At 46.3% G+C, this 17689-nt stretch overlaps 1 protein-coding gene across 6 annotated transcripts in view; it reads left to right on the top strand.

The window, feature by feature from the left end:
- The window catches only part of DISC1 (DISC1 scaffold protein), a 353788-nt gene that overhangs the window by 232125 nt on the left and 103974 nt on the right, over positions 1-17689 (top strand). Inside the window, exon 11 of one of the 6 annotated variants that reach the window (XM_053207449.1) lies at positions 8131-17209. The exons of the other annotated variants lie outside the window; for them this stretch is intronic. Coding sequence (XP_053063424.1) covers positions 8131-8219 — 89 coding nt within the window. The 3' untranslated portion in view covers positions 8220-17209. Of the gene's footprint in view, positions 1-8130; positions 17210-17689 lie in introns of those variants that run through there. 6 annotated transcript variants of the gene reach the window in all.

The raw sequence follows: 17689 nt of genomic DNA on the forward strand, positions 1-17689 counted from the left end.
ATCTTTGAGGTAGGTATTGGATTGGAGGCTTTGCTCATCCTGTGGGTACAAATTTGGGGGCTCAAAAATCATTTTAGGAATTAATAGTCACAAGCTGCCGCAGGCCAGGCTTTCTTTCACATTACATTTTCCTCAAAAATTCATTGGAAGTCTTTCTCCTGTTTCTTTTCCCATCCCTTCCCTTCTTGAACAACTTAGACATTAGGTGAGTGAGGTAGGTAGGCATCCATGATGGGGGAGCTGCAGTGTCTCTTCTGTGGTGTCCCTCCTAACAAGCTCAGTTTCTTACTGTCGAGGATGAGGGTTACCGTTGAGGAAAGGGAGAAAACTGGAAGGGACCCTGTGGTATCAGAGTAAAACCAGAGCTACTACCGTGAACTCAAAGTTTTCAATATGTATAAATAGAGAAATACCAATGTACAAGTGTGTGTGTACATATGCATTCGTACGTGTATCTTCCAGCTCTGCCACTGAGAGACCCTGGGAACAGTGACACCCCAGCAGCAGTAAACACACCCAGAGTCCAGTTCTTGGCTTCTAAATACTACTTTATACTGAGAGGAACCAGGGCTGTTGGGAGCCACTGATGAATGCAAGCAGAAACAGTACAAGATGGGGCTAGAACAAGCTGGGCCTGGAAAACAAGGATGTGTTCACAGAATTGTGGGACAAAAGGACCCAGAATTCACCTTGAATGCTCTCCACCCCCATGCCGTCTGGCCAAACTGGACTTAATTTGAGCATCAAAATAAATGAAGATGATACTAGGGGATTATAACCCAAGAATAAAATGGAAAATAACGAGTCCACGTATATACAAATAAATACCCTGAAGAGATTCTTGAGGAATGGGATATTCCCTCTGAATACTTATTAAATACGAAGATGAGGGGTGCCTGGGTGGCTCAATCGGTTAAGTGTCTGACTTTGGCTCAGGTCATGATCTCACGGTTCATGGGTTCGAGCCCCGTATTGGGCTCAGAGCCTGGAGCGGCTTCGGATTCTGTGTCCCACTCCCCCGCCCCTCCCCTGCTTGTGCTCTGTCTCTCTCTCTCTTTCAAAAATAAATAAACATTAAATAAATACAAAGATGAAAAGAGTAGCTCTACAGTGGAAAAGTCTGGCAGGCCCCATCTTGATCAAGTGATCACAGTTAATATGAACAGTAATTCCCACCAAAAATGCAAACCTGACTCTACTCATGAGCAAACACCAGACAAACTCAAACAGAGTGACATTCTGCAGAATAACCGGCCTAGTCCTCAGAAGTGCCAAGGTCATGAAAAGTCAAGGGGAGACTGAAGAACCATTTCATACAGAAGGAGGCTGAAGAAACATCAGAACTCTGTGCAGTGTGTGGTTTTTGAGGTTTTGAGGGGGGTGGGGAAAGCTTTTGTCACAAGAAAACATTACTGGGACACTTAGAAAAATTTTGTTGGAGCCTGAGGATGGATGATCCTCATCTATCAGTATTAATTTCCTAGTTTTGGTAGTTGTCTTGTGGTTATGTAGGTTATGTCCTTGTTTGGAGGAAAATACCGCTAAAGTAGCCAGGAATCTAGGGGCATCTGGTTAACAAATCTCAGATGGTTCAGTAAAAAAAAAAAAAAAATCGTACTATATTTGCAACTTCCCTGAAACTTGTGTTTGTTTAAAATAAATTGCGTGAGGGCATGAATTTTGGACCATGCATCAATAAAGGAGATGCCGGTATAGGATGCCCGAATTATTTGGTCTGTTCTTGAGGTTAGCATCCTCACCACTACTAACTTCTCTCCTGTGTGTGTGAGTGTGGAAATCTCCAGGGTCCCCAAGGGTCCCGGTGCTTCCTCTACATGGGATACGGCGTGAGCTCTGGATGGATGCAGGCTCTTCCTGGCGACAGTGCGGCGGTATGTGAAAACGAGGGCTAAGACAAAGCAAAACAAAATAAGCATTGACTCTGGGCTGCAGGTAGCCATAGCGGAGCGGCTCTGACAGCGGTGTGCTTCCCCAAGCTTTCTGACGGATGAAGCGGATTCTCTAAAGCTCGCCAGGTTAGACATCGCCCTGATATGACTTGGCAGATATTGTGGTCGTGTCTATTAACTCTATTTGGCTCCCTGAAGGCAAAACATGAGCCGCATATGTATTAAGGAAGAAAACAGGAAACACAAATAGAAAAAAAAAAAAGTGGTGGGCTTCTGTTTTATTTCCTTCCAGAGTCCTGTGAGTGAACAACTGTATTTAAACATTTTGTCTGGATGTGGTTTTGTAAGCCTGAAGAATCTTGTCTCTTACATCTGTGCTTTGTCACCCCCCCCCACCCCCCACTCCCAAGGCGGTACCTATAATCCCATTTTTTCCCAACAAGCTTGCCCCTCATGGCTGGTGGGGCACCAGTTTTATCCCTGGCCAAGGCTGTCATTCTATGGCTAATGTTTAGTAATGCTTTGCTTTGGGATAGAGAAGAAATCAGCCTTTTCAGCCAGGAAAGACTTCGAATTATGGGACTCCTGATCATCTTGTCTTGGCAGAGGACTTTTTATAGAAGAGCCACCTTTCCTTCCTTTCTCCTCTGCTTGCAGCAGGGTGGGGCTGGGACTAGTGTGAGGCCTGGAGGCCCCTAGCACGTAGAATTTAAGGGGGCATCACTCTCAGGGTTGTGCAGGTGCAGGGTCAGCGCCTGAGGGTCGTCACCTTCTTAAATGAGTTGTAGGCAGCTGCAGTCATGTGAGTGTTTCTCCCTTCTGTGTGTCACGAAGGACCCAGCAGATGCCAGTGCTCTGAATTTTTCCTCTATGTTCCCCAGCATCACTTCTTTTGGCAAGTAGCATTTCCAAGGGACGGTAGATGATGGTTTCACCATGTTGCTGCCACTCCTCAAGACACGAGCTTTCCAGCCATGTACCAGGGCGCCATCTTTTCTTCTCCACCAATTTCCCATTTGGGTACCATTTTACTCCCGGGTAATAAATTCTGTATCAGAAAGTTCAAAGAGCCGTAGGCGACAACAGCCTCCGCGTGGTGGCTTAAATCAATTGGAGGACTTGGTTTTCTCTTGCAACAAGAAGCCTGGAGACAGGTAGCCCAGAGTCAGCAGGGAGATGTCCCGAGAGCCTGGATCCTTCTGTGTTTCCACTCAGGCCTCCTTAGCATTGCTTGTCTCCCAGTATTCACAATATGGCTGCCCCTCTTCTGGCATCACATTTATGTTCTAGGCAGAGACAAGACCATGGGCAAGAGGTGCATAACTGATAAGTCCACTTCTCTAGTAAATAGCTTTCTCACAAGCCCAACCAGTGGCTCATGCTTATGTCCCATTGGCCACTACTGTGTCCTTCAGCTGCCCAGTCTGCAAGACAACCTGAAATCCAGCTGTTGTTGCGTTGTGGATTTTTGTTTGTTTGTTTTGAGTTTATTTACTTTTAGCTAAGGATGTTGCCATCCCCAATAAGAGGTTGGTTATGTTGCGAGAATAGCTCTTGGGTAGGAAACTGGTGGTCTTGTCATGGCTCTGGAAACAGCAGGTGACAAGGAAAATGGCTGCCAGGTGGCCTTTGGTTGCTGCCAGCTTGCATCCCCCCCTTGTCATCCCCACCACAGAAAGGAACCTCTTTTCTTTCAATTCCTAAACGTCAGTCTCGGGAAGACTCTGGTTGTCTTGGGTGGCACGTCCATCCCTGTGATGACAGGGGACAGGAGCCATTCTTGTCATCTCCACCTTACCACCCGGGGCAGGGGTGGCTTCCTGAGGATGGGACAACAGATAAAAGCAGGTTGCTGCTACAGGCACGCTACATTTCTATCCCAGATATTAAAAGAAGTGATCAGTATATGTGGGCAAAGACAAAAAGAGAGGCCTGTCCAAGGGGAGAGAAAACAACATTCATGGTGGGTGTGTGAGAATTGTGTATGCGGTTCTGGTGGTGGTCGGGAACCTAGCTTGGTTGCAAAAGAAGGGAAATGAAGAATGAAGTAGGTAGGGCACCAAGGGTCGGTAGTTAAAAAAAACCATTTATGTTCTGTCTAGTAAGATTCTGTAGAATCTTCTCTCTGAAGAAGGAATGTTGTTACCTTGACAAAATACCCACCTCAAGCTGTCTCTTCTATCCTGTATGTTTTTGACCTTATGTTAGTTAGCATTAGGCTCAGCTATGACAGAAAATCCCAAATAATTCTTAATTATAGCTGCTTACAATAGACATGATTTGTTGTTGTTCTCACATTAATGTGCAGGTAGGCAGTCCAGGGCTGTCACGGTGCCTTCACGGTCTCAGGGACCCAAGCTGCTGCCATGTTGCTTCTTCACAGGTGACTTCAACCTCATGGCCTATAGAAATGTGGTGGTTGAGGAAGAAGGTTGGATGCGGAGACACAGCATACCATGCCTAGGCATTCTGTCCCTTGGGGAGGGTTCCCAGAAGCTGCCCAATGACACTTCCAGTTATGGCCCTTAGCGTAGGTCTTAGTCCCATGGCCACATCTGGCTGCAAAGGAGGCCCAGCCCCAGGCCCTATTCTGTGGATGGAGAGGAGAATGGAAGCTGGGGGGCACTTAGCAGTCTCTGTCCGGGCACAGCCCTCTATCTGAAGGTCACTTCAGGGATTGCCAAGCCACGAACCTGTGCTTGCCCCTCTCAGCAGCCCATGGGCACTTCCTTCACAGGGTGGACTATGCCTCTGAAGGCGGCCTGAGGGAGCTTTAACAGCAGCTTTTGTGAGGCTATAAAGAATAGCCCTTGTCCCCAGCACAATTTTGAATCTCTGCAGTGATAGGAAGTTACACTAATTTTTAGCTGAGGTAGAAAAGAGAAGTAGACAGTTTTCGAATGGAAGTTACCTAACTGGATTCTCCAAGGGGGCATTGTAGCACCAACAGGTTGCAATTTCTTAGAAGGATGCTGAGTTGGGGTGCCTGGGTGGCTCAGTCAGTTAAGCTTGATCTCGGCTCAGGTCATGATCTGATGGTTCATGGGTTTAAGCCCCGTGATGATCTCTGTGCTGACAGCTCAGAGCCTGCTTAGGATTCTCTCTCTCTCTCTCTCTCTCTCTCTCTGCCCTCTGCTTCCCATTCTGTCTCCCTCACTCTCTCTCTCTCTTTCTTTCAAAAATAAGTAAATATTAAAAAAAGAAGGATGCTGAGTTCTTAGACCTCAAATCTCTGCCATTTCTCCTGTATAGTATTTACACAGCTCAGCATGCCTCCTGTGACTTACAGAAGGTCATTGCGTCTAAACTGAGACCTCTCATATGATGCTACAGTTTTCTTTCCTTCGGATATCCACAATCTTTACCCATGTTTAGAAAAGTTCCCAGAGCTTTGTTTCATCCATGGGTCTTGTTAATGATGTAAATACCGTGGCCATTGAATTTATTCTCCTTGAGAAGATGAATTCACTTTGGCTGTAAAAAATTACAGCGTTCGTGTTCCACACACAGACAGCAATTTGACCTCTTCTTGATGACTTAGGATGAATATTATGTATACTAATTATACTAATTAAATAATATTCTTCAATTGTATACATAATCACACTTTAATTCTGAGGCTGTGTTCCTACTGAACACAAAGATCAGGAAGGTCAAGGTGATTATCTTCATTTTATGATTCAAAGAGGCTAAAGTATTTGTGCTCATACTTGTAGCAAAATTAGAATTAGAACTGGAACATGTGACCCCAAGTTCATGACTGTGCGCACAGGGATAGCCTCAGGGTCTGTGGAGTGGTGCATGGCCGCAGGCCCCTTCGTCAAGTGGCCGCGGGGACTGCTGTGTTTTGAGTCCTGTGTTCTCCCTCTCATTTTCCTTTTTCTCCCCTCTCTCCCCCATACAGGCTACGAGCTATATTTGTGCTAGCAACGTTCCTATTTCAGCTCTTTCCCATTTTAATCTGTTTGTTTTCATCTGTTAGGACCTTAGCAATGAGGAGCAAGATGGTTTACGTCTTTATGCAAGGCAAGAGAGGAGGGACTGGGCTGAGTGGGGGCCTGCCAACCTCCCTTGTTGGTTCCTAAGTGACTGTTCAGATTCGGTTCCTGGTTCTGGGTTGCGTTCCAGGTCCTGGGAGCTTGCTGATGGCTGCATTCCAATCAAGTGAGATCACAGCCGTCACCTGCCTCTGTGCCCGCCTGTCTGTGTTATACGTGTATTCGTAAGTGACTGGTCCAGAGCTAGTATTATCTTGGAATACAACATTTGCAAAATCCAAGGACAGTTTTCCAGTTTGTATGTCACCTACAATTATCCTGTGGGACCCTCCGTTCGGAGACATCTGTCTCTTTTGCTCTCAGGGTTCCTTGGTATATATTCTTAAATGTACTTCAAATGCTTACAAGGTCTGTGAGACCCTAGGTCAGCAGGAAGGAAGAGACTTTTGGGGAGGGAAGGAAAGAGGAACGGCAAGGAGGAGACAAATGCCTAGTTCCTTACCCAGGAGGCAGCCTGCACCAACTCCCTACTCCGGAAACCTCAGTAGCAGCTGTCCCATTGTGACCTAATTTTGGTTATAGCTTTCCTTTATTATTTATATGTTTTCTACATTCCATTCCCTGGGCAGAGTTGTTTTTGTTTTTTGTTTTTTTTTTCTTGGTCTAACTTTCCATAAAGCCCCTCAATTTTAAAGAATTTGTCATCTTCCACTCTAGTGCCTACTTTGTTTGACATTTATTTTCCTTTAGATTTTACCCTTTGTGTTGCACTAAGTCTTTGTTGATGGATGAATCTTGATGGTTTTTAAGAAGCAGGAAATACTTTTTTTCCCCCTCCTCACTGATTGATTTTCTTGATGGAACATGAGTGTAATTTATATAATTTATACACATCTCAGTGGTACTAATCTTGTTTTGTTGTTGTTCTCAAGACGGCTTTGACAATGAGCTGCTACTTTCTCTTTGATTCTTAATTCACCATTAATAAAACACCATGCATTCGTGTTATCCTCGATAATAGTGAAAAATGTGCTTAAGACTTCGCCATAGTTGTTTTCAAGTTCTTGGTAGATTTCCTTTTCTTCTTACTCTTAAAAGGTTTAGCAAGTAAATTTAAGGTCAAATGGGGAGAGCTAAGCTTCTCCCTGGCACCAAAGCTTTCTGGTTGGGTGTTTTTGTCGCAATGGGCTAAGAGTATGCCTTCTGGCTAGTGCATGGAACTTTGCTATGGGGGTTTGCTCTAAGTTCATCCTTGGCTAATTTTATTCCTAATAAAATCTCCTAATTTTATTTTGTGGCTAAAGTCCTCACCAAACATATAGATGCTGAGACTGGACAGAAAGACCTTTTCTGGTAAACTCTTTCTTCTTTAAAAATTTTTTAAATGTTTATTTTTGAGAGAGAGAATGAGAGAGAGACAGAGTGTGGAGCAGGGGAGGGGCAGAGAGAGAGAGAGAGAGACAGAGAGAGAGACAGAATCTGAAGCAGGCTCCAGGCTGTGATCTGTCAGCACAAAGCCTGACGTGGGACTCAAACTCATGAACTGTGAGATCATGACCTGAACTGAAGTTGGACGCTTAACTGACTGAGCCACCCAGGCACCCCTACCTTTTCTGATAAACTCTTAATCTTCATCGGAATGAGTCAAGATGAATTCTGTAAGGGCGTCTATTTTGGAAAATGTATAATGGCAATTGTGGTTTCTCTCACAAACAGACGTTTGTGTATAAAAACAATGTGCACAGTGATTACAAATAATTTTTAGGTGTGCCTGACTACAGATAGGATTTGTGTGCTTTGATTTATTTCCCTGTGGGAATCTGTTGTTTGTGACTGCGGCTGAAGTTTACATTGCCAGGCACTGGGGCCAAAGCAGTGAGGGTTTCCCTGCTGGCTCCCTCAGAGGCAGAGGCTCTCCCCCTGGGCACTTTTGACCTTCCGGACCAGATCATTCTTGGTGTTTGAGGCTGTCTAGTGCACTGCAGGATGTCGGGCAGTGTCGCTGGCCTCTACCTAGTAAATGCCAGCAGCATCCCCTTCTCAGTCATGATGGATCAAAGATGTTTCCAGACCTCACCAAATGTCCCCTGGGGACGGGGCTGCCAGAGTCAGCAAACAAAATCAGGGGATACCCAGTTAAATTTGAATTTCAAGTCAGCTGCAATTTTTTTTATTGTGGTTAAATACACATAACATAAAATTTGCTATTTATCCATTTTCAGGGGTACAGCTTGGTGGCATTGAGTACATTCACTTGTTGGGCAACCGTCACCTCCATCTGTCTCTGGACATTTTCATCTCCTTAGACTGAAAGTCTGTCCCCATGGAACAGCAAATTCCCATTCCTTCCCATCCCTCCCTCTGCAGCCCTTGGCAACCACCGGCCCACTTTCTGTCTCCACAGATTTGACTATCCTAGGTACCTCATGTAAGTGAAATTGTACAGTATTTGTCCTTTTGTGACGGGCTTATTTCACTTAGCGTCATGTCCTCAAGGTTCATCCAGGCTGTAGCCTGTGTCAGAACTTACTTTTTTTTTTTTTAACGCTGAATAATATTCCATTGTGTGGATAGACCATCGTTCGTTTATCCATTTATCCACTGATGGCCATTTGGGTTGTTTGTACCTTTTGCCTATTGTGTATAATGCTGCTATGAACATGGTTGATGCTGCTGATTTTTAAAGGATAAGTATATCCCATGTAGTTTTGGGATATACTTATATTAAAAATTATTCATTGTTCATCTGATGTTCAAATGAACTGGGCATCCTGTATTTTATCGGGTAATCTTACCTGGTTAAGAACCATGACCCTAGGCACTACCTTCCTTCCTCAGGCCCTGGCTTGGGGCTGCATGGACAGCAGTTGAATTTAGGATTGCCATATACAACTTACATGTTAAATCCTGGGTATTCCCAGACTTTGAACACCGTGCAGCACATGCAGAGCAAGGTGGGCACGGTAGCATTTGCTTTCTTCAACTTTGTGAGTCAACAACTGGGGAAAGGTGATGCAGCTGCTGACCTTTCACTTTGATTTGCTTCTCACCCACTTTATCTGGTAAATTAATGTTTATTAAGGTGTTTATCGAGAGAATAATATTGCGATTGAATTCTTCAAAGAGTCAAGCTAAAGAAACAAGTTGGGGTCCTCACTGTCCACTGGTCTCCATTACAAATGATCCCTTTCTTCCCGTTTTGCATTGCCTACCACCCAGAGAAAGCCGCTTAATAGATTACTCTTACCTGATTGAGGACGGTTGAGTGTGGCCACCTAGAACTTTGCCTCTGAAGCACGGGGACTTGGGTGGACCCTGGCTGCGCCACCCACTTTGGGCAAGGGGCTTACTCAGCTTCAGTTTCCTATCTGTAATAAACAGATGACACAAATGCCTTCTCCAGTGGGGTCACCCTAAGAGATGACAGAAATAATACAGATAATGCTCCCTCTGTGGGAATATCTGGCCGGTGGCAGGTGCTCAGCTAAGCTTAACTGTGGAGCTGGGGTGAGGTTTCGATGACACAAAGATAGCGATAATTACTAGCATTTATTAAGTGCTTGCTGTGTTCTGTGCACAAGCCTAAAGGTCTTAGGTGCATTGTTGCACTGAATCCTTACACTGAGCCCCGGAGGCTTGTGTCATCATCATGATTCCTTTTCCCGGGTGAAGAATGTGAAACACAGAGAAGTTTAGCTTCCCTGAGGGTGAGTCTACTGAGTGGCAGAACTGGAATTTGTGTCAAAGCATCCTGATTCCAGAGTGAATAGCCATCCTGACACTCAGCCACACGTCAGCCTGGGGGATGATGCTTCTGGAAGGATGTAGAAGTGACACATGCGGGGGAAACTGAGGCAGGAGGTGATGTGAGGTCAGCCAGGACAACCCTGGAGGTAACCTTCCTTCAGAATTTCTGGAGAGGTGCTTTAGAGCCCCTTGAGCCCAGCCCTCAGGAAGGATGCTTTTTTCTAGAACGCCTTCTGTGCTTCCAACCTACTCAGAAAAATCCAACTTACAAAACATCATCTGAGCAGCACCAAGGACTCCAGCCACCAACCCCCAACTTGAGGAAACGCAATATTTATTTTTCACAAAAGCCAAAATGGTTTTAATCTACCTACACTGGCTCAGAGGAGAAGTCAGCTGATGCCCACGTGGCTCTCCTGCACCACGGTTTCCTGGGGCCCTCCCCCCACATCTGCTCTCCTGGGGGCTCCCTCCTCCATCTCACCCCTGCCACCAGGTGTTCGGAGGTGTCGGCAGTTAAACTTTTGATTGAAAATTTTGCCTCATCTTTCTTTCCTTCGGCGATGTTTTGCTTTGGGGCCTCGAAAGGAGCCTTTGGTCCCTGGGCTGCTGTAGACAGACATCACCTCACCTGGTATGTTTTTCTCCACTGAAAAAAACTTTGCACCAATTCCTGCACCCTTTCAGACTCACCCCGTGGAGTGCACGTTCAGGCTGTTTCTTGGGGCTTCTTCCCGAGACAGGATCTCTCAGGGGGGTATGGATTCGGTCATCATGAGTTTCCAGTGTTGCATCATTGCTGAAAGGATGTCAGCCGTCAGCTCTGGCTTACAAGATCTTCCTGTTACGACTTTATGTAGGGTGTCAGATGGTGAAAACCAGAGCAGCCCGGGAATGAGAAACGAGAATTCTGCTTCTGTGCGGCTTTGTCTTTCACCAAGTGCCCTGTTCCCACAAGAGGAGGCCCGATGGGAGCTTAGGGGATATGTGTCTGGCTTCCAAAGTCACAGATCGGAGCGTTCTTTTGTATTCACTTGACAAGTCCTGCATGTGCCCCTTTACCTGTTCTTTCCCGTATTATGAGCCTAAGGGTGGCTTATTTCAACATCTTTGTATTTTCTCTGGAAGCTCAATGGGAATTTAATCACAGAATTTAGGGAGCTTGTCATATAAATACATGTAAAGCGAAAAAGATGAACTTTTCCCCCGGGTGAGTAAGGGCAGCAATCAATCAAAGGAAAGCACCAGGAGAAGGAACGGAGGGAACGCCTCCCTCCCTCCTGGGACCACCTGTCCCGGGGAGGACAGCCCACACATGGTGTGGCAGAGCAGACACAGCTGAACATACAAGCGAGGCTGCGTGCTTGTTCACATGTTGGAGCTGGAAGGGTAAGGAGCATTCTTGTCGAAGAAGGTGCGTGTGAGCACCAGAGTTTTGGGACAAAAATATTTCTCCTGGAACATCTATCGAAACATTTGTGTGATGTGCAGCCGAGTGTGTGTGGGGTGGGTGTGAATATATCTGCGTAGGTAAAATGAGGATAATGTGAACAATCCGGGGGAAGAAGGGAAGGGGTGATATTGGGAATCCTAATTTTCGTTAGAGAGACGCGCGTGAAGGTGCTCACAGCCAGGCAGAAGGAAAAAAGGCAACGTTTCTGTCAATACAACATTTGCAACAGGGTTTTTTTTTTTTTTTAATGATTCTTTTGCTCCGATTGTTGGGCTGGCACCAGTCAGTTCAACATTTGTCTTACGGATAAGGCGAGGTTGGGATGGCATTATATATGGCCAGGTCATTGGACTTGGAGGTTCATCTTTACGGTGAGCTCATCTGGAAGCTCTGCCTCTTCCTCTGTAGTCCTTCTGCAGAGTCAGAATGGTGTGCAGTTAAGAATGTGTGGGGCCTAGATCCCAGCTCGCTATTTGCAGGACCTTCACTAGTTCACATACTGCTCTGGCCTCAGTTTCTTGTCTAACAGACGGTAATGATAGAATTACCCACTCTGCGGTGAGGCTACCCACCTAGCACGATCTTCCGAGCGCTAGAACGGTCTGAAGCTGTCATGGCTTCCATCAGGGAGTTGAGAGCTCCCTTGCTCGGGAGCTGGTCAAGCTGCTACTGAATGGTCGGTGTTGGGGATGTTGCAGAGAAAGTTCGCAGGTGGAGGGACAAGACGACCTCAGAGGTGTCCTCCATCAGTGAGATAACACATGAAGAGTGCCTCCTCTTATACCTGTAATGGGGTACATCGTTCCCCCCCCCAGCTCCCGCCCAAAGATATGTCCAAGTGTTAACCCCTGGTACCTGTGAATGTGAACCTATTTGGAAATAGGGGCTTTGAAGAGATAATGAATTTAAGTATCTCAAGATGAGAGCATCCTGGATTCGGGGCAGACCCTGAGTCCAGTGACTGGTGTTCTTTTACGAGAAAGGAGAGGGAGACTTGAGGCACTGAGACCTCCAGAGGGGAAGGCAGAGATGGGAGAGATGCGTCTGCAGGCCCAGGAACACCAATGGTTGCTGGCGACCACCAGCAGCCAGGTGAGAGGCGTGGAACAGATTCTCCCTCAGAGCCTCCAATGGGAACCAACCCTACCACACCATGATTTTGAACTTCCGGCTGCCGGAACTGTGGGACGATACATTCCTGTTGCTTTGAGTGACCACTGTGGTATGATGTTATAGCAGCCTCAGGAAGCTGATGCAATACCTGACCCCTAAGAAGCGCTCCGTGATGACAAGCTCTTCCAGGTACCACTGCTGTGACTAACAGCAGTAGGTCTGTGTGTTCCTGCAGAGATCAGTTATTCCACTTCCAAGAACATTCCCAATCCTGGATTGTTGTTGTCGGTTAACTTCCTGGAAGTAAAAGCTCTTCTACCAACCCTGCTTGTCGATAGACTTAAGAGGACAGGACGCACTTATTTAGGGGTAGCAAATTAAAACCTTTAGGATTAGTGGCATGTCTCGACCGTCCAGACCTATGTGAGAAGTAGGTTTATGTAAAAAGCACTAGTGTGTTATCTACGTGAAGTGTGGAACATAAAATTCAGGAGAGTTCCGTTCAGAATGCCAGGCCAGGTATCACAACGTCTGTTATGGCAGGGGCAAGGGCTCTTACCGGAAATCTGTCCTCGCTACACATTTCTTCTGTGCTCATGGCTCAGGACAGCTGGATCTGGAGGTTTAGCTGTTGCAATCACAATTTTTATAAACTTGGTGATGAGTCTCAGGCTCACCTATCTGTACCTGACCCAGTTTCAGTGGCTACCTTTGAGTCTGCATGTTGAGAGATCAGGCCGAACAGAGAACTGAGGGAGTAACAGCACTTTTACGCACAGTAGGAGAAAAGCCAAGGGGAACAAAAGAGAAAGGAAGCTCTTTGGATGTAAAGGCAGGGGCAGAGATTTATCCTTCACTAAATCTAAGGACTGAAAGCCTGATGGAGGGAGGGTTCAAATGTGAATTCAATTCTCATGCTCCTTTCGTGACCTCCTTTAAGGAAGGCCAGCTTTGAGGAATGAGACTTTCCCAAGGGGATGATACATTGTCTTCATCACTTTATGTACTTTTCTCAGAAGTCCATTGGTTTCCTGGAATTTTTACTTAGAATTCCAGATAGTCCAACAATAAGTTTTCAAGGGCCATGGTTTTTACCAATAAAATGAATGGCAGATGTTTTCGTTGCAGTGTGTTCCTGTAACCTGATTGATTACAAAGCCTTTGGGGGATGGTGATAGCGTACTGATTGTCTTTCCAACTCGATGTTCTCCCGTTACGAAGGAGAATCTCCTTTGCTTTGAGACAGATAGGATGGAGAAGGTCAGCATTCTTATTCCCTGCCTAAATTTCCCCCCGCTGTAGCTGGGGCCGCATGATCTCCATGGGTAGCCCTTTATTGGCCTATAAGTCCAAGACCAATACTTGATCCAAAGCATAAGGCGTATGTGTACACTTGTAGGTTAGGAACATGAAAGGTCATGCTAATCAGGTCATTTTCTGCTATTGACATATGTCTGCATAATCTGGTGCTTCAGTTTCCTAAGACCTGCTTGGTAGTTGAGGTAGTTGGGAGCCTGTCATGTGCTGGCTAACACATCCTGTCTTGGTAACATGTCCGGTGTCCCAAGAATTCGGAAAGTTGGATCGTTCTTGCTGTACCGCTCTCCCCTGTCTTACTGCTCTGGCTGTTTGTGGGAACCAGGCTTCCTGGAAACTCCCCACCCACTTGCATGCATTGCCAACGTTCCCTGCCCCCAGCTTGCCCTTCCTGGTGCCCCACTCATGGGGAACCATTCTGTGCCAAGAACTGTGCCAAATGTTTAGGACACAATGGAGGTAAGTGATGGAGAGGACATATAAAATAAGTGGATAGCTCTCATAAAATGTGATGACAACTCTGTAGGTGGATTTTTGTGGGAACAGAGAAAATGGGCAAGTGGTCCAGGAGCTGGTTTCCAAATGCTGGACTCCTTTGGTAATGGGCTCTGTCGAGTAGACTCAAGTTCCTTCAATGCCTGCAGCTGGGGGGATCCCCCATTGTGGTCTCGCTGAAACCCGAAAGTGTGGTTCCAGATTCCTTCCCCTTCCAGGCTGCCCCATCCTTTACAACCCCATGCTGGGACCCGCATGGCCGATTCAGACCTGGGTGGTGCTCTCGTGGGTCTGTATCTAAGCCACCCTGCCCGGGAGCATGGGCTCTGTCTTATGGAACTTGTTTTTACGAGAGGAAATTTATTCTACTACCTGTCTAACATTGCATTCTCCTGGTTATTCAGTTTAGTCAGGGAAGGTGCCTACTAAGTGAAGATGCCCACTCTTAGGATATTAAAACTGGAGAAGCAGGCACAAGCCAAGGTAGGGATGATGTGGGTACACAAAGCTTCTCAGAATATAGGTGAAGTCAGTATCAGGGGACGCATAAAGCACGGTGGCATTCAGGGATGACTCTGTTTCCTCTGCATGGAAGGCTGTGCCCTCCTGTTTCGACACGCTAGTCTTTCACAGAGCCAGCCTCGAGTAACCTTATTGTTCTCTTCATCCTTCCTCTCTTGCTCGCCTCCCCCACTCCTGACAAAGTATGGAAATCCTGTCCCCAAGTAGTCTTGATCACAATACACGATCTCACAGCCAACAGAATGTATTTTTAACCCCGAGACTTCGAAAATGGCTTAAATCATTCATGCTGTCGTCTGTTAGTCTGCCGCCATGTTGTTATTTTTCCCAGGCTTAATGAACCCCCGCGGCACCGCGCTATCGGGGGCACACCACCGGCTTCAAGCAAAGGCAAGCCGGCTCTCCAAATGTGCAGGTCGTCAGCCTTCCTCAGAGTGCGCCGCAGGGAGGCTGCTTGGGACAAGCCAACAGACCCTTCTGGAGCCCATCTGGTTCATGAAGCCCAGTGTGGCTCCAGGAGTTCAGGGGGCAGAAAAGGGACTTGCAGTGGCTCAAAACCCAGATGGGAAGAAAGAAAACAATGAAGGGTAAGGCTAGTTTTCTCTGGAGACAGCCAAGAGAAAGTTGTTCTAAATGAACGCCACCTTTTTTTTTTTTTCTTCAAGAACTACTTCTGATTTCCCCCTGGTCTTGTAATTTAAGGGGCATTTGAGGAGTGGGTGGGACGCAGCGGCTACTCACACCTGACTGCTAATATGGTGCCAGAGTCTGGGCGACAAAGGGGCCTGTGGGCCAGCTGTGGGCTCTGGTCATCGAGCCGGGGGGAGAGGTTGCCTGGAAGCCTCTGGGACTCGTTACAAGCCAGGGAATTTGAGATCAACCAGGCTCTCACTGTCAACATCACTGGAAAAGAAAAAAAAAAAAAAAAAGGTGTTTTTTGTTTTTTTTTTTTTAAATAGGGAATTTTAGAAAACACATTGCCAAATTTCCCCAACATTATTTTTCCTTGGTTTTTGAATTGGGAGGACCTCCGAGATCATGTAATTTAAATTCTGATTTATAGATAAGAGATGTGAGGTCAGAGAAGTTCAGTGGCAGCTTAAGGTTCAAGTTTACGGGAAGTGCACGGCCAACCGTTTACTTCTGGCTGCTCCCGCAGTGCTTTCTCTCTAACATTGAGTGCTGGGTGTGCCAGGCCTGGTTCTAAGTGATTTACACACGTTAAACACATTTGATCTTTGCTGTAATGGTGTGAGGTTGCTGTCGTTACTTTGATCCACAATGAACCCGAGGCAAGGTGAGGTTCAGTCTGCTGCCCAGAGCCAGGAAGTGACAGCCGGGGTCCTACCAGACAGTAAGCCTCCGGAGCGATGCTCTGAGCCACTGCCGCCTGTGACCTGCTCAGCCTTAAACAGGTTTTGGTGGCTAGTCTGAGATGCTAACCACTGTTGAGAACATTGTATCCCTAGCAGAAGGTGTGTTCGAAGGTACTGAAAGAGAAGACACCCATGAACACAGGCGGGCACCAAGGGGACATGAGGATTCACTTGTAGCTGTTTGGCGGAAGGAGAACAGAATGGTGTCATATGTACAAAATAAGTAGATAGCTGATGACTTGGGAACTAAATGGAGGAGATCGCAAGCCAGATACAAGTCTGGTTCCAGGGGTCCACTCACTGGTGAGCAGAAGTCTGGGTAGAGGTCCAGAAACCTGGCTGCCACTCAGATTTACTAGTAGATTTACTACATTGTTGCTTGAGCAGCCAGCCATCACACTTCTGCCTCTCACTTGATAGATCAAGGCTGGGCAAGTTGCTTCCCCGTTAGTTATCTGCCCTGGGTCCACTTCTGAATATCGGTTCCCCCTCTGAATATCAGAGACTTACTTTTGCTGAGTGCTGGGCTCATGTTTTGTCCTGGGAGGATCCCTAGGTTGAGGTAGTTCTCCATCGCCCAGAGTAGAGCCAGACATCTCCTGCATGCTTGGAGGTGGTCCTGATTTCCTGGTGGTCCCTCACACGAGAGAAGCCAGAACCAGCCTGGAATCCTCACCATGTTCAGAACGCTTGTTATGATTCTTGTAGTGTCGGGTTGGAGGAGTGAGTGAGTCCGAACAGCTCCTCCCTATTCTGATGCGTTTGTGTTGGTGTGAAGATGTATAGCAGATGCCTCAGGGACTTGCTTATGATGTAGCGACCAGGAGAAAGTTTGCTTACAAAACTTTAACTTGACTCAGCAGTTCCCAGGAAGGTTAGTAAATATCTGTTGATTCACTAAGTGAAAGAGTGAGTGACTGAGGGAACCAAATCTGCTAAGAAGTGTTTCCAGAGCAATAGGATGTCTGTGCTATACTGACACACGATTAATCTACCTGCTGTATGGCTGAGTTTCAGCATTGACTTGTATATCTATTACTGCTCCTGGCTGTGGAATCTAGTTTGTACCCTGTGGTTATTGCTCAGCACTGACACCTGGTGGCAGTGTCTTAAATTGCAAGCACAGTACCTATTAAATCAGTGGTAGTGCCATGGCCTGGCTTTCCATGAGAATGGTGCCCTCAGAGCGGTGCAGAATGGTAGCCTGACCTGGGAGTATAACCTTGCAAAATAACTACCGAATGACATTGAGCCTCTTGTCTTCTCTTAGGGCTGCACATTCAGACAGTGTAATGATAAGAGGAAAGATGCTTACAGAAAATACCATTATTTAAAAATACTTGGTGACTGACCTAGATGAAGACTAATGTTTGTCCCACATTGAATATTAGGACTAAGAGGATGATAGAAGTAATTTTATGGTAATATCGATAGCTCCTTCTGCATTGAGCACCTGTTGAACTATGCCCTACATAAGTTATTATTCCTAATTCTTACAGTAACCTAACATATAGGAATAGTTTTTCTCACTGCGCATATTAGGAAATGCATCTGAGGCTCAGTAGCATGCCTGTGTTCATATCTGGAGCTGGGCTTGAATCCCAGTTTATCCGACCTCAAAGACTATGCTTTTTCTCTGGCTTCAATGGCACCACCAAGTCCAGGGACACCATTCACATTATAGTTCATGTGCACAGTGCCTTTAGAATTGTGAAACAAGCAGCTCTCTCCTTTCTACTGTGCCTCACTGCCTCTCCA

The sequence above is a fragment of the Acinonyx jubatus genome, chromosome D2 (genome assembly GCF_027475565.1).
Source record: "Acinonyx jubatus isolate Ajub_Pintada_27869175 chromosome D2, VMU_Ajub_asm_v1.0, whole genome shotgun sequence".
NCBI classification, from domain to species: Eukaryota; Metazoa; Chordata; class Mammalia; order Carnivora; family Felidae; genus Acinonyx; species Acinonyx jubatus.